Below are 17,189 nucleotides of genomic sequence, written 5' to 3'. Positions count from 1 at the left end.
GGAGTTGAAAATAAGTATTTTGCAATGAGTGCTTGTCTTAGCAAACCAGAAGCAGCTGGCCTGATATAAAATGTCATCCTTGAAATTTCTTTTTCCAGGGTCATGTAAAAGTGGTGCGCTACCTAGTGAAGGAAGTAAACCAGTTTCCATCAGACTCGGAATGCATGAGATACATAGCAACAATTACTGATAAGGTAAGATTGTAAGAAAGAAAATATTTGACAAGGAATAGTGCTGTGACTCGGCTTTAGAGTCGATGTTATGAATGGTCTTTGGCTTCCTGGCACAACAGATTTCAGACAAATGATGAGTCCCATTGGAATTTTTCAGTGCTGTCAGAATAGTAGTAAAGGTGGTGTTTATTATCCGTGCTTATTTTCAAGTGTTCTCCCAGTCGTTACCTCACTCTGCTCTGCATTCCTCCCCGTTGAGCAAGTTTGTACTGAATTTTGGTGACTTTTGCAGTGGGGTGGAGGTAACAGAATGAACTTCTGCCAAGAGTGCGTGTGAGCTTAAGTACAAAGATTAACAATCTTGTAAAAAATGTTTGTACTAGAAAGAAGATGGAAAACGTAATTGACAGTAAAGTGGTTTCTTATAGCGTATTAAGTGGACTGCTGCTCTTCCCCGTGGAGGTCCAGTTTTACTTGGTTTATCTTCAGTCCAGATCAAAAGGGCAAAAACTATTTTGTAGTAAGAGAAACGAGAAGAGCAACCAGTGCAGAAATACGGTTGTAATGCTTCTATCTCTTCACTGATCCACTGCGTTGTAATTGAGTTGTCTTTTTTTCTGGGTGTCAAGTTGTGATAAGCATGTTGAGGCCGAAGAGGTGCTAATGTTTAAATCGGTATGTGTTTTATTGCCAGTGGCTGTGACTGCTGTCCGCTTCCATGATGCTAGGCACCCTATGCATTTAAACATTTTCCACTGCTATGAAGCCAATACAGGTTTCAGTCGTACTATAATAGTATAATATTCACATATTTCCCAAAAGTCTTTTTAAAAAAAAAAAAAAAACAAAACCAAACAGAAAAAACCCACACCAACGTCGCTTTATGGTACATTTTTATTTCTGCAGTTGCTTCACCTTTCAGACACTTTGCCTCTTATTTCGTAAGATTTTTTGGTCTTCATAATGGGCATAGGTTATGAACTGTCTTTGTACTGTTCACAACACGCTGAGACGTAGATTATTGATTGCACGTCACACCTGTGACCGGAATATCAGTTTGCAACGTTGGGCATGAAGAGGAACTTACTGGAGGGAATTTAAAGTTCTCCCTTAAAAAAAAAATCCTGTGCAAAGAAAGTAACAGTTAAAAAACCACAAGTGTAAGCTTGAGATCATATATTCAAACATACGCAGTGTTACTTTTTCAAACGGAGGACTGATGTACTTTACCATTTTAGGAGATGCTGAAGAAGTGCCACCTGTGTATGGAATCAATTGTTCAAGCCAAAGATAGACAGGCTGCTGAAGCCAACAAAAATGCAAGCATTCTTTTAGAGGAACTGGACTTGGAGAAGGCAAGTTGAAAGCGTTTGGAGCTGTGAATATTTATTTGATAAAATTCCAATTTCACGTACCTTCAAGATCATAAGATCGCTGAAAGTACGTATTAAAGTATAGGAGTATGTGTAGTTACCATAATTGGAGTGTCTAGAGCTGAGCACCTTGTTCAGGTAATCTTTCAACTTTACTTGGACTATTATTCAGAGAAATTGGTTCTAGAAACACCAATACAACTATTTCTTCTGGAATAATATTGTACCAGAAGAAGGATTTCTGCGTATAATTGTTAGTCAAATGCGTGACAGATGGGCATTTACCAGTCACATTGGTGTGGATTTTGGGTCTAATCCCTGTTTTGTGTCTTAAAAATTAAAAAATAATATTACTAGAAACCATAGTATGGTAGTAGAAATATAATGAAAAAATTGAAGTGCAAGTATAGTGTCAAATGAGCGCATGCTTTATATTCAAGCTAGCTGAAACCGTTGCATGTTCTAATCTTTGAAAGGGAGATGGGTGGTGTTCAGACTGTGCTGCTGAGACACAGAAGGTTACAGAAAGAATCCTGAAAAAGCGTTTGGGAAAACTCTGACTTAAGTTTGTATGGTGTCTGTCCTCTGTTTCTACACTAACGTTCTGTTAACATGAGTGAACAATCTGTTTGGAAGAAGTAAATATGTAGAAATATGGATCGTAGAGAATTTCGCTTCTATTTTGTAAATATGTTAGTCTAAAATAGAAGTTGAACTTCGTAGGAAATAGAAAGCATTTGCATTTCTTGAAATGTATGGGACGTCTTGTAATACTGTTCCATGTGCTTGACTTGCAGCTGAGGGAAGAAAGCAGGAGACTAGCTTTGGCTGCCAAAAGAGAGAAAAGAAAGGAGAAAAGGAGGAAGAAAAAAGAAGAACAAAGACGAAAACTAGAAGAAATAGAAGCAAAAAATAAAGAGAATTTTGAACTTCAAGCTGCTCAGGAGAAAGAGAAGTTAAAAGCTGAAGGTGATTTAAAATATATGCATTGATTTTGTTCCCAGTATTAAAAGTTGCTTTTCTTGTCAAAGCTTGAATACAAGCTTTCTTATGACCTGCTTTCCTTTTGCTTACCTTTTCTGTTAAGCCTGTAGCTTAGCACGGTGGCTTCAGAGTGAGAGTTATGGGTTAGTTTTACCATGGGGATGGTGTTGGCTGGTTCCTTTTTTTTTCCCCAAGTCCCAGTACTTAAAACCAGGTAAATTTTTTTTTTTTTTTAGCTTACAAACAGAATGATAATAATGATTAGCTGAAAAAACTGGCAATACGGAAATTCCAAATATGTATCATTCTCTTATTATCCATCAAAACCTGGCTCTTGCGTATCTTGTGGCAATGAGCTTCGTGTGGTGTACTGCGAAATGGTTTTCACTGGTTGTTCCCTCACTCTGATGTGCTGAAAGAAAGGGAAGACTCGTGACAGTTTTTTCTGTTGTTTCGTATGCTTATGTCCCCTAATTGCTTGCGTCTGTCTTTGCATGCCTGAATTCAATTTCACATTTGTTAAATTGCTACTGCATTTGTTCCAAGAAAAGAATGAAATTCTATCTAAGTTAGCATAAACAAGGGGAGAGGCTCCACGGTATGACATATATAGTAGTTTTACAGATGTCCGCAGAGTTAGTGGTTCTGCGTGTTTCTTGGAGTCTTGTCAAGTTACTCATGAGTCATTTGATATGACAGGTGTGTTTTGAAAACAAAACCATATAAGCTTCCTGAAGCCAGCTAAACGAGTACTGTTTTTTTTTCACTCTTCCATCAGATGATCCAGAGGTCCCGATGGAGCCTCCTAGTGCTACCACTACAACCACCATAGGTATATCTGCAACTTGGACAACATTAGCAGGTTCCCACGGGAAGAGGAATAATACCATCACCACAACAAGCTCCAAAAGGAAAAACAGGAAAAACAAAGTAACCCCTGATAATGTTCAGATTATTTTTGATGATCAACTCCCCATTTCCTATAGCCAACCAGAAAAAGTGAATGGTGAATCTAAGAGCAGCAGTACCAGTGAAAGTGGTGATAGTGACAATATGAGGATTTCCAGCTGTAGCGATGAAAGCAGCAATAGCAACAGCAGCCACAAAAGCGACAATCATTCTTCCACAGCCGTTACTAACACACAGAGCAACAAAAAGCAACCATCGGTTCTTGTCACTTGTCCAAAGGATGAGAGGAAAGCAGTTACTGGCAAGTCATCCATAAAGTAAGTTGCTGTGACCATGCATGCCATTTTAAGGTGGTTGTGGGCCTACGTTTGAACGCTGCGCACTTGTCTTCGTGGACTTGCGTTATTAAATCGGTTGTTAGGAAGTGGATGAGGCAGTGTGTCCTTGCTCTGGTGCGTAGAAGGAGTATAAACATTGTTGCAGTTTGAACTTAGTAGTGGGTTCTGAAGCAAAAAACATCGTCGTGGATCTGGAGTTAGGGAATTGTTGGGCTATTTCGAGATGTAAGCATCTCAATTCAAGCAACTTAAAGTGCTTTTGGGCTAAAAGAGAAAAATGGGTTGGGGGGACTGGAGAATGGGCAAAATCCAAGTCGGCCTTCCTTTTTTTTTTTTTTGACTGCCTAATGACAGCTTTTAATTTCTTTTAAAGGTTGTCTGAAGTTATTAGTGAAGTGACGAGTAACTCCTTGTCCACTTGCACAAAGTCTGGTCCTTCTCCCCTTTCTTCTCCAAATGGAAAGCTAACCATTGCTAGTCCTAAACGTGGTCAGAAAAGGGAAGAAGGATGGAAGGAAGTTGTGAGAAGGTAAGCAAAACATTCTCCTAATTCCCCCTTGTTGATGTCTTTTTTTCAGAATGATTTATTTAGTGTAGTCTTCTCTGGGGTTACCGAATGACCTTCTTCTTAGCGGACTTGATAGATTTCACAAAATTACTGCTACATAGCTTGAATCATGAATTATAACATTGTTTTGACCAACCTGCCCACTGCTTCATGCCATGGAAGTGTTTCCCAGTTAATCTTGTTTCTTTTTTGTATAGATCCAAGAAGGTTTCTGTTCCATCAACTGTAATTTCCAGAGTAATAGGCAGAGGAGGATGTAACATCAATGCGATACGTGAGTGCACAGGAGCGCACATAGACATTGACAAACAGAAGGACAAAACTGGAGATAGAATAATAACGATAAGGTGAGCAGGCTGCTTGATTTGCTCGTTCCTGTGGGGATTTTTTCATTGTGGAACACCGTTCAGTATAGAAAAATGAAAAGGCTTGTCCTCGATGTCCCGTGAAAGATCACTTTGAGACAGTCAGTTCTTTGAGGCAGAGGAGACGAATGGGGTGGGGAAACGGAGAACAACTGCCAGTTGGTACTGTCACGCTTGTACAAAAGACGACTTGTGAGAAAAGGTGGAGCATAAACGTTAGGATCCTGTGTTTAGACTTGTTCACATATGGCTAAATATGTAGGCATATTTAGGAAAGTAAACATTTTAACCATTTGGATTTTTTGGGAGTCAGAGTTCTCAACTTGAGCTTCCTAAATAATTGTCAGCGGCAAGAACGTGCCAAGCTGAGTGTTCAGATAGAGAGTTATTTTTCTGTCTGCGTTAGCATGACGGAAGACAGGCTGGATCGTGTGTTGGAGGTACTTCGCTGTAATGTACGTAAATGCTTTAGATGCACTTAACCCTTTTCCCTTCCTTCTTTTTTGTAGGGGTGGTACAGAATCAACAAGACAGGCCACGCAGTTGATCAATGCTCTGATTAAGGATCCAGATAAAGAAATAGATGAACTTATTCCAAAGAACCGTTTGAAAAGTTCAGCTGCAAACTCCAAAATAGGGTCGTCGACACCTGCCACCACTACAGCTGCTAACAGTTCTCTCGTGGGCATCAAAGTGACCACTGTAGCTGCTTCGTCAACATCTCAGACTGCCTCCGCACTCACGGTGCCTGCAATTTCTTCAGCGACCACTCACAAAACCATTAAGAACCCAGTGAATAATGTGCGGCCTGGTTTCCAAGTTTCTCTTCCATTAGCATATCCTCCTCCGCAGTTTGCACACGCTTTACTCGCTGCTCAGACTTTCCAGCAAATCCGTCCGCCTCGGTTGCCCATGACACACTTTGGAGGTACTTTCCCACCAGCTCAGTCTACATGGGGTCCGTTTCCTGTGAGGCCCCTGAGCCCTGCAAGAGCTACCAACTCGCCGAAACCTCACATGGTGCCTCGCCATAACAGTCAGAACAGCAGCGGTTCTCAGGTGAATTCAGCAAGTTCTTTGACAACTAGTCCAACAGCTACAACAAGTTCAGTGGCTTCTACTGTGCCTGGTTCTTCTGCAAACGGCAGTCCAAGTTCACCTTCGGTCCGAAGACAGCTTTTCGTCACGGTCGTGAAGACATCAAACGCCACAACGACCACAGTGACGACCACGGCGAGTAACACGAGCACAGCGCCTACGAATGCCACGTATCCAATTCCTACTGCCAAAGAACACTACCCTGCATCTTCCCCCTCATCTCCTTCTCCTCCTGCGCAGCCAGCAGGCGTTTCCAGAAGCAGTCCTTCCGACTGCGCAGCAACCTCTCCGAATAAAGGTGCACCTTCGTCTGATCCAGAAGTGGGTAGTCCGCCAGCAGTGGAAACGAGCAGCTCGACCAGCAGCAGGCAGCCCAATTCTGGTACCGGCAGCTCATCTGTGCACCCTGCTCATCAGCAGCCTCCGGGAGCTCCTCTGCAAGAGGCGAGACCCCCTCTTCAGCAACCTCAGGTTCCTGCACCAGATCCTCGAATGGTTGTGCCTCCAAATTTAGCAGCGACAAGCTCATCTGCTCCTGTGGCAGGTCCGACAAATGCCCCGATGACCTATCCGATGTCTCAGACATCAATGGGGTCTTCTCAGCCCGCAGCTAAGATGGAAACCCCAGCCATCAGACCGCCTGTCCACGGAACCGGTAGCGTCCATAAGAATCCAGCTCCTGTCCAAAATTCTTCTGTCGCAGTCCTCAACGTTAATCACATCAAAAGGCCCCACAGTGTTCCTTCTTCAGTGCAGCTTCCTTCTACCTTAAGTACACAAAGTGCTTCTCAGAATTCAGCCCATCCAGCAAACAAGTCTATGGGTAACAATTTCAGTGCTACTTTACCATTTGGGCCCTTTAGTACATTGTTTGAAAACAGTCCTACGTCTGCTCATGCCTTCTGGGGTGGTTCCGTCGTTTCATCTCAGACGACACCGGAATCTATGCTATCAGGAAAGTCTTCATTTTTGCCAAATTCAGACCCTTTACATCAGTCTGATACTTCCAAAGCCCCAGGTTTTAGGCCACCGTTACAGAGGCCAGCTCCAAGTCCCTCAGGCAAGTCTGTGTTTTGCATTCATACCTTCATAATATACTTAAGTAATAACTGCTGCGTGTTTTCATTTTGAACATGTAATATTTTCTGCCTTAGCTTTTGTGGGTATTTAGAGTAGATCACTGTCTGCCCTGCCACAAAAGGGTGCTGTAATATAGTTTATTGTTGTTTCTGTAAGCAAAGTTGAGTTCATCTTCCTTTTAAGTGCCACCTGTCAAATCTAATAAGTATTTTGCAGCTGAAGAACTTGATAAAAGTCGAGCTGAGGCATTCTTTTTGCCATTCCAGTCTACTCTCCTGCGATAGCTGAGATAATGAAACACTTCACTGTTGTTTCTACCTACCTTCCCTACCGCCAGCTAATAACTATTCTAGTTCGTGGTAACTTGCTTCTTGTCCTGAGGCTGCAGAAAAACATGCAGCATCTTCAAAGTGTTCGGATGATAAAAAAATGTTGTGTTTTGATGTGAACTTGTAATAAGAGTTGTGTTCTCTTAACTCCTAGACTTGATCAAAAAACTTAATTTCGTTGACTTGCTCAGTTTTTGAGCGAGATGTTTAGCCTTCTGCACAAAGAGAGGCTAAGGGGTTGTCACAGAACGTGTTCTGTAGCTTCCAGAAAGTACACACACAGTTTGTACCATCTGTGCCTGTTTTAGTAGGACCTGTGAGTTGTTTATGTAGCTTTGTTTATGAATTGAGAGATATAACATACAGTTTTTTCATATTTTGTCAATACCGTGGTGTTGAGTAGCTTTTGAGGCACTCTGTGAGTTTTGTCAACTTAATATACTTGTTAGCATTTTGACTTTGGCACACTTGCACACTGTGTGTCACCTGAGTGTGCCTGTCAGTTCCTGGGGAAAAGCAGTGCTCTAACGACAGTCCTACTGTCATCTCGGCACTTCTTCTTTTGGAAGGCTGCAGCCACAGTAGATGAAGTTGGAGGTGTCTCTAGAGTCAGGGGGTGTTAACGTTAGTTCATAGGAAAGCAGCCCCTGAGAGCCTGAAGAATTTGACAAAAAATAGAGGTTGGATCTTGATAATGGATGATGCACAGGAGGCAGGTGCTGTGCTTCTTTATTCCTCTGCCTGTCACGGGTGAACGGATTTTTTTTTTTTTTTGCTAGCTAAAACTACAAATTAAAGTCTTTTGTCACGTACTTTATGAGTAGGAGAAGGATGCAAGTACCGCAGCAGTTGATTGGTAACAAGCTTCCTTAGTAGTTTTTGAAACTTAAAATCCTAAGGTTTTATTTTTCCCTTTCTTTATTGAGGAGAATATTAAGGGGTAGTAATTCTTGTATTTTTAATACCTTGGCTAATTAGTGCCATTTGGTCTTCATAAAATATCATTTTCCTAAGCAAGTGAAAATGTATCCCCTGGGTTGGCAAAAACCACTTCAGTGTTAATCATGGTGTATATAGACATCACTCTATAAAATAAAAAACGAAGGGAGGAAGTCTTCAAGAAATCTTTAGTATTATTTCCACTGGTCATGGTAAAAAAATCATACTTTCTAAACCTAGAAAATTTATATTACAGTTACTTTTCTGATGTCCAGTTATATTAGAAAAAGTATTACATTCGCTTAATTTATTTGCATTCAAGGTACCTGAATGATAACGTAAGAACCATTCTTGATTTATATATACAGCATAACTGCACGTACTGTCAAGACTTGCAGAGTATGAAGCTTAAGGCTCCCAATTCTCTTTGCAAAATAGTAACACACACTCCCGACCCACCCCCAACAATTTGATTGGGTAAAAGTTTCCCTCTTGCTTTATTATTTCCATGATAGGAGCGACCTCTTCACAGAGATCTTGGAGTACTGGGAGTAATTTGTGCCAATTTCTCTTGTAGGTATTGTCAGTATGGATTCACCCTATGCTTCTGTAACACCTTCTTCTACGCACCTGGGTAATTTTGCCTCAAACCTTTCGGGAGGTCAGATATACGCGCCTGGGACACCTCTTGGCGGAGCACCTGCAGCTGCTAATTTTAACAGACAGCATTTTTCCCCTCTTAGTTTATTGCCTCCATGTTCATCAGCATCAAACGGTGAGTTCTAGTCAGTGGGAAAGTAGTTCAGAAGCTATTGTACCAATTAGTGGCCTCATGCACTGCCTATTTCAGGTAGGCTTTTCTAGTTTTGTTTATTTTTAACTTCAGGTTTTTAGATATGTTTTAAACCTTTTTGCAATCACAGATTTTGAGAGAAAATTTCCTTGTGCAAGTTCTGATCTCTAGTGTGGTTTTTCAACAGCTAAGGTCATGCTATTGCGGAGTTCCTTATTCTTGCTGCAATTAACTTTGGCCTGTTAACATATCTGACATTCTTTTAGTCATCTTGCAAAGACAAGGTTGGTTTCTTGGTTTGCGAAGGTAATATTCCAAGTGTGAGTTGTGTAAACCATTTAATGATGTTTTACTAAAGCTAGCTCAGCAGTGGTGATTGCTTAGTTTTTCTGATGTTCTTAAAACAGAACTGTGTAATGTATTCCAGGAAGAAATACTTAGGGCAAGTTCTGGTACCTTCCTCCACGTTTGTCCCTTGTAATTTTGGCTATGTAGCAAAGTTTTTTGGACAGAAAACAAACTGTAGAGTGCTGGCTTGCTCAGGGAACAAGCTAGTCTGTTTTACTGGCAAAAATAATAACAAACAAAACCCACCAAAAAACCCCACAGAGAAAAAATCAGAATTATGGCTTGCTCAGGGAACAAGCTAGTCTGTTCTACTGGCAAAAATAATAACAAACAAAAACCACCAAAAAAACCCACAGAGAGCAAATCAGAATTAAAAAAAAAGAAAACAAAGGAAACAAAAAAACCACACACACACACAAAACCCCACAAACAAAAAGAAGAAACAAACCCAACCCAATAATAACATGGGTTTATTTCAGCTATACTTTTGGGTATAATTCTCAAATCCTCTATTGGTGATACACCGTAATGCTCAGTTTAGATTTTGAACCATCTGTTGTGATAGGTTGTGGTGTATGTCCGGTAGCTGAGCTGACAGGGCATGATAATCATTTTATGTAAGAGACTAAATCGATGGTGAATGCCTCTCTGATCTGAAAGTAAAACGTTTAAAATTATCCTGAAGTGTTTGCTGTATGAATCTGGCATTAACAAACTACCCATTTTCACGTGTTTGATGCATGGCTTGACATGAAAGGATATGTTTGTGGTGACTTGAGAGGACCTGGCTGCCATTACTAAGTGCTCCGTTGATTTTTCTTGCAGAATCTCCTGCTCAGTCAGTGTCCTCTGGAGTAAGAGCACCATCTCCCACCCCTTCAGCAGTGTCCTTGGGATCAGAAAAACCTAGTAATGTTTCTCAGGACAGAAAAGTTCCTGTTCCGATTGGGACTGAACGGTCTGCACGTATTAGACAAACTGGAACTTCTACTCCATCTGTTATCGGGAGCAACTTAGCTGCTCCGGTGGGACATAGTGGGATCTGGTCCTTCGAAGGTATAGGTGGCAGTCAAGGTATGTAGCCTTAACAGATGTCCCTGTGCTTGCAATTGACCACAACATTGTGTTTTCCTAACCTGCCTTTGGAACTGAAGGACGATGCAGAAGCAAGTGCCTTTAGCGAAGGAGTTGGAGCGGGGTCTTCCGTTTGCCCTCCTACCCACTTTATTGTGTTTTAGCAAGGTCTCAGAAAACCTCAGGGGTTCTGAAACACCCTGGCTGTGAAGATGTGTTACTCAAAGCAAAAAGTAACAAGGAAAATAAAACCACAGGGTTTACCGGGATGAACTGAGGGAGGACCGTTTGATTTAGGCAGAGGGGAAATGAAGATGTCTCAAGATAACTGTATATTTTCTTTCTGTTGATAAACAGATGATTATACTTCAATTCATAGCCAAGACGGAGCTTTTCGTGCTGAGGATCATGCAATTATGTTTTTATGAGTCTGAGTTTTCTTTGTTCTTTCCAGTCACGGCACTTGCATTTTACTAATGCAAGGCTCTTGGCTCTCCTGTAGTCACATAGAATTCAGTATTTCAGAATTGATTAAAAACTTAAGTTAGTGATGGGATAGCTTTCTCAGCAAACACTTCAGGAGTCTTGGATACAATTTATAGGAGACTGCTGAATTTTTGGGGGGTTGGGTTTTTCTATTTGATTTTTTTTTTTTCTTATTTTTGCTTGGGATGAAGGGGGAGGGAATCATGAGATGATGTTGGATGGGACCTCTGGAGGTCATCTCAACCTCCTGCACGAAATGGGATTTGCTGTGAGGTCGAACTGGGTTGCTCAGGGCTTTATCCAATCTGACCTTGAAAACCTCCAAGGATGGAAACTGCTCAACCTCTCTGAACAACCTGTTCCACTGCTTGACCGAGGAGTCCAAACAGCTAAAGGTTTTAATAGACTGACTGTGCACGTGCTTTGCATGCGATGAGTATACTGTCCTGTTTTTTTTCTCCCCAAATACAAAATCGATACGATGTATCAAACCTTTTTTTACTTCGCGAATGGTCATTTCCCCATCTGTGTAGTGAGATGCTATTCAGCATTAAAGCCTTAGAAATTGAATATTTTTATTTGCTTTGTCTAGGTGTAGAAGTTGCCCTTTACGTCTGTCTTTGCTTTCGGAATGCTGCTTTCTTTCTACTTCGTGCAATTACTTCAACATTTTGATTTTCAGTTCAGAATGGGATTGGCTCTTCTCTTGACGGGTATTAGGACGGCTTCAGAAATGTTTCTGTATTCCTTCTCCACCCCTCCAAATAAAATTTCCTTATGCTTTATTTTGAAAAATTGGCTTTCTGGATGTCGCAGGTTTGAACTGTAGTAACAGTACAAAGCTGCCTCTAAAGCATTCATGTAATTAGAACATGAACACACGTCTCCAGCTGGTCATTCTCTGGTTTTGCTTTTCAAAAGCACTTCTCTGTCTCTTAGTTTATAGAATCATTCCTGAAAGAATGGTAATGAAGTGGAGCAAATAGCCTTCACAGCGTACATACCCCTTTCACAGCACCAAATGCACAAGGAATTTAGGTTTTCGGTGGAGGAAGAGTTAGCACAAGTGCCGGCTTTTCCTTTCAAATGAAGGAAAATTGCAGAGGTGATGCTTTGGTTGCATATAACTGTTCAGAACGCCTTGCACTGGCTCAGAGTTCCTGCCGTGGAGCAACTCTATGTGCAGGTGCTGTTTCTGGTGCTCTCCATCCCACATGCACCCAAGTTTTAAGGCAGGTAGATGCATAGGAACTACAAGCTGAGCAAATGCCGCTTTTAGAAATGTTACAGCGTGCAAACATTTAGGCTGGAACATGGATGATGAGCGGGTGTCCTGTATAATGCTGTTGCTGTGTCTTCTGTGTTGTTAGATAAAGTGGACTGGTGTCACAGCGGAATGGGGAGCCACATGATCCACAGGCCCATGTCTGATCCAGGGGTGTTCTCGCACCAAGCCATGGAGAGAGACAGCGCGGGAATCGTAACGCCTTCCGGTACATTCCATCAACCCGTTCCTGCAGGATACATGGACTTCCCAAAAGTCGGGGTAATGACCTTCTTGGACTTAATATGCGCGATACCGCTCAATTTTCCATGTGGGTGCATGAGGCAGGTGAACAACAACAGAGATATCGTTCACTGTGCAGTTGAGCGTGTGTAAGCTAAAACGCTAACTAATACTGCTAACACAGTATTTCAGAAGCCTAGGTCTAATAAAAATTAACTTGTCCATGATGTAATAAATAAAAGCATAGAAAGGTTTTCCTTAAATTCAGGCGTTTCATTACTGCTTTAAGACGGAGAATTTCTTTAACACGAATCCCCTTTTGTCATCCTGTATGCGCAATAGTAGCAGTGTTTATGAATACATACTGATTCTTGCTTTTTCCTCCCCCTAAGGGTATGCCTTTTTCTGTGTATGGGAATGCAATGATTCCTCCTGTAGCCCCCATCACAGATGGTACTGGAGGCCCTATATTTAATGGGCCTCATGCTGCTGACCCATCTTGGAACTCGCTGATAAAGATGGTTTCAAATTCCACAGAAAATAACGGGCCTCAGACGGTAATTTTTCAATTTTTATATTCGCAATTTTGTTTTACCTTAAGAAACAGTGTGGTGAAGATAAGGTCCTCGCTGTTAGAAAGGATGAAAATACAGTGTAGCGTTCCTTCTTTTTGCTTGTGTCTCTAATACAGCTCTGATACAGCCCCCCTACTCACTGCAGCACTGAGTGCTGTACGTGCTTACTGACAACTTACAAACATTAGTCATCTCACCAAAAATAAGTGTAAGTTGTCCCAAGGAAAAAAAACAGCATCCCTAAGTTATCTGCAGTTCGAAGGAGTGTGCTGTAGTTACTTCTGTGAAGGTATTTGTGCTTGAGAATGGGGAAGCTAGCTTCGAGCTGAGCTCAGAGAAGCTGCCTATTTAATCAAAGTAGGCACTTGGTTAATTACTGCAGATCAGCTTTTTTAATGATGTGTTGTGGGCAAGTCTGGATAGAAAAGCTAGTTTTACACTGTATGTTTTAGTCAAAATTATCACGATTTCTCTCCGTGCAGTTCTGCATTTGGGAGAACACAATCTATGTGCTTTTGTGAGAAGAGCCATTTATTTCCTGTTATGTAAGCTTTCCATTCCCGAAAAGGGAAAACAGCATTAGGTCTAAAGGATTGTTGCTAGGCGCCGAAAGGTATCATGTCTTCACTGTGCTAGGAGTTCACGTAGGCGGGGAGTAAGTAGCTCTTCTGTCCACTGCTCTGATCTTGCCTGGCTTACAGGCTTGTCCACTAAATATAATTTAGGTACAGAGATTATGTTCCCCTAAACCTCTTGCTCATGCTCAGCCAGCAACTGATATTATGATGGATCATCAGTAGCTCTTGTTATATTATATCCTGTGCTTATTTTTAATTAGACAGTGAGCTCTGTTATACTGTTACTAAATAAAAAGATATTTCTGGACTTAATTTGGTTGGGAATCATCCAATCTGCAAACAGCAGCTCCCAGCTCTGGCAGGCCGTAGGTGTGCAAAAGAAGAGGTGGTCTGTTGTTTGGCCACAGTTCATGTATTGCTCTGAAGTGGCTCGTGACCATTATGAGGCGACTTCTGGTTTAGTGAGAAAACTTAGTCCCCCAGAGAAGGCTTTACTTCGTCATACTTGGGTTTCCTTCCGCAGAGCTGAGGGTGTTGGTATGCATTGGGGGAAAATAAATCAAGGTGCCAGAAATCAAGTTCTTGATTGTCTGAACTTCCTAAGGTAAAGAGGAAAGATAGTCGCTTGCTCTGAAAGCTGGAGGTCTCCAGGCGCTGTCCTTGCGAATCATTTTGCGCATATTTAGAGTCCTGTTAAGTCTCCTTGACAGCTTAGAGGGAGTACTTGTTTCCCTGGGTCTAAAGGGATACATATTTCCCACGAACAGTAATCTATGTGTTACATCGGTGTTGCTGTGATGGAGGAAGTAGGGGGCATGAATAGTGTTGATTTCTCTCTTTGATTTTGCTATGAAGGAAAGCAGTCAGGCTGGCTGAAAGTAATTTTTTTTTTTTTTTTTTTTTTTTTTGCACTAAGTAGAAAGGAAGAGGAAGATGGACCCTTTGGCCAAGGGGAAAAAGTGCAGGCAGGAAGATTAAAAAGCCATTTCCCTCTCTTCTCACCTGAATTACAGCAGGATAAAATAAGGGCTGAAAGGAACTCAGTGTAGTTTGATGATTGATCGCCCCGTTGTCCAATGTTGGGCTTTACGCGGGTGCAGTGAAAACCATAAGCGCTGCAGTGTCATTTTGACTTCTGAACTGTTTTGAGCAGCCCCGAAGAGTGGTGTTAAATGAAGCTTTCTCTTTCAGGTGTGGACTGGAACTTGGACACCTCACATGAACAGTGTGCATATGAACCAACTTGGCTGAGTGGGATCAACTTGCTAGCCTTGAGATTCCTTTTTTGCAGAGGAAAACACAAATGGCAGAAACAGTTTATGTGCTCCCAGATCATTCTACTGATGTGCTTGACTGAAGTGTGTAGGCTTTTTGCAGAAGAACTTACTAACTGACCTTTTTCTGTGAACATTGTGACCGCCCATTCCCCACCATCATACCTTTCAACTTAGTTAGCCTTTATTCTTTCCTTTCCCTTTTTTTTTTTTTGGACATAACTTTCTGTTGAAGCTGTTCTTTGGCTGGTTGGTTTTAGTACTGTAAACTGCTTCTGAGCAAACACAGAAAATTAGCAAAATTATGTAAACTTGATCCTGAAGTTTTAGAATGGCAAATAAATGTACAATTGTTTACATAACAAATGGCTAAGCAGAAAGTAAATTTCAATATGTCAGTATAGAGGCTCTACTTTATGTAGACTTAAATTAATGTGAGATATGTACCTTCATATTCAGAAATCTGGATGTTTCCTTCATACATTAAACTATTAATAAGCATAACTTTTCTACTTGTGTAATTTAAGTACATCATAAAAAAAAAAAAGGGCATTATCAGAGGGCTTTTTCCAAATGTGTGTTGGATTTTTTGAGAAGGCATACATCAGTTGTAACCAGGTAGTAGGAGTTTCCATTTTCCTTCTGTGAAAGGCTTTTCGGCAAAAAGCTCCTGAGAAAACATTCTTTTAGCACATTAAGAGTCGTCTCCACACGGAACTTCCCTCCTTGCCCGGTAAACAGGCTAAGTGTATCACGCTGCAGCATCTATTCAAAATTATTCTTAGAGCTGGGTTGATGCAGCAAGGTCTGTTCGGTTCCACGAGTGCTCCCAGCGCTGCTTCTGGTTCCTTCCTTAGCCTACAAAAGTCGTTTCAGAACATACATCCTTGACATCCTTGGCGTGTGTTAGTTTAAGAATGAGACTCTTAAGTAGCGGTTTTAGCTGAGCTTCAGGGGTGAAAACCATCTCGAAAGGAAGGCTTATTTCAGAACAAGTGGCTTAGTTCTAGTAAACGATGTCTTGCTCCAAACTGGGTCACTGCCCCGTGAAGGTTTATTTGGAGAAGTCCAAGTGAGAATTTCCTTGTAGTCATCGTCAGGAGCTGTCACCTTCCTCCCTCGATGTTGCTCGGAGTGAACAGCAGTACCGGGAGGTGAAGTCTCAGGGGTCCTGCGAGGCAAGACTTGGTCAGCAGTGACGCACAGCTGCAGTCAGGATCCCCGTACGGTTTGTGTACGGTTTAAAGCAGATCTACAAGTCGAAGGTATTTTTGTGCAGGACAAGCGAGGGCCAGCGTGATCTGTTGCTGGTTATTCTCCATGGAGGAAGGGTGAAGGAAAGCTTGTTTTTTCTTGCCATGTCTCTTGGAGTCAACCCTTCTGTTATAAGTTACTCTCCTGAGAGATACAATCTGGGGAAGAAATATCCTGGATGAGTTCATCGGGCTGCTGGTAAGGCTGGAATTGAAGAAGCGCTATTTTGTATTTATTGTGGTACTCCTTTGAAAACCAGAAGAAAAAACCACTTGTCCATAGAAACCTACTGCCTTGTGATATCTCTGAAGCGTCCAGAAGGCTTGCGCTGTCCATGTACATGCCCTTAGGTGATGCTCTCAATAAAAATAAGCTCCTTTTTCCAGCTGTCTGATGACCCGAAATAGATTGCGTGAAGAACTGGGTGTAGCAAAAGGGATGGCAGACTGGAAAACTGCTAAGAAACATGATCGAAACTCTGTGAGTGGGGAAGGGTGCCCTTCCAGTCTTCTGTGTGAGCTCTTGCCCTCTCGTAGAATTCTTTGCTTAATGCTTCAGTGCTGTTATGGGTTATTGGTGTTCTTATTCTGAAGTAGTCCTACCCCGAAATAGTGCTCAGTATTTATTACAACCATGAATTCCGTGGGTCAAAATAACAGAGCTTCTTCCTTGGATTATGTTGACTTGAAAAAATCAAGCTGCGGCCAGGGGCGCGTAGGCTGGATGCTGGCTTGGTGCCATGGCGCTTGTTAAAAGAAATTCACTGGGGTTTTGCGAGTCTGTACAAGAAACAGGATTTTTTTTTTTTTTTTTCCCCTCGGATACATTTTTTTTATTATTTCAAATGTAATGCTCTTTATGTGACCAATAAAAAAAGAACATACTCTTTGGAGAGCGGGCAGGTCATCTTTCTTTTGGAAAAAGGAACAAAACCGCGCTGAGGTGTTGGTGCTGTGCACGCTGCGGCGGAAGTGAACACGCTGGATCAGGCGCCGTCTCCGTGTGTGGTCTAAACGGTTTCTCTGCCTCTCCTTGCTGTGCATGAGGTAAGTCGACCCCACTCGGCGTACAGCTGGAATGGAACGTAACAGGAATTGTTAATTGCTGACGGCCTATAGCGCCTCTCCCCTGCCCTTCCTCCTGC

At 41.8% G+C, this 17,189-nt stretch overlaps 1 protein-coding gene across 1 annotated transcript in view; it reads left to right on the top strand.

Moving 5' to 3' along the window:
• Positions 1–15,295, top strand: part of ANKRD17 (ankyrin repeat domain 17) — a gene marked incomplete at its 5' end in the record, with an annotated part of 50,998 nt that extends 35,703 nt beyond the window's left edge. The window contains 12 exons of the mRNA XM_009578206.1: positions 99–194; positions 1,412–1,528; positions 2,344–2,515; positions 3,309–3,756; positions 4,151–4,306; positions 4,543–4,692; positions 5,220–6,868; positions 8,734–8,931; positions 10,123–10,371; positions 12,228–12,403; positions 12,757–12,921; positions 14,709–15,295. Coding sequence (XP_009576501.1) covers positions 99–194; positions 1,412–1,528; positions 2,344–2,515; positions 3,309–3,756; positions 4,151–4,306; positions 4,543–4,692; positions 5,220–6,868; positions 8,734–8,931; positions 10,123–10,371; positions 12,228–12,403; positions 12,757–12,921; positions 14,709–14,768 — 3,636 coding nt within the window. The remainder of the gene's footprint in view (positions 1–98; positions 195–1,411; positions 1,529–2,343; positions 2,516–3,308; positions 3,757–4,150; positions 4,307–4,542; positions 4,693–5,219; positions 6,869–8,733; positions 8,932–10,122; positions 10,372–12,227; positions 12,404–12,756; positions 12,922–14,708) is intronic.
• Between the last annotated feature and the right edge of the window lie 1,894 nt (positions 15,296–17,189).

The sequence above is a fragment of the Fulmarus glacialis genome, unplaced genomic scaffold (genome assembly GCF_000690835.1).
Source record: "Fulmarus glacialis isolate BGI_N327 unplaced genomic scaffold, ASM69083v1 scaffold5665, whole genome shotgun sequence".
Lineage (NCBI taxonomy): Eukaryota > Metazoa > Chordata > Aves > Procellariiformes > Procellariidae > Fulmarus > Fulmarus glacialis.
Note: the sequence above shows the minus strand (reverse complement) of the source record. Positions and strands in the feature narration are given on the sequence as shown.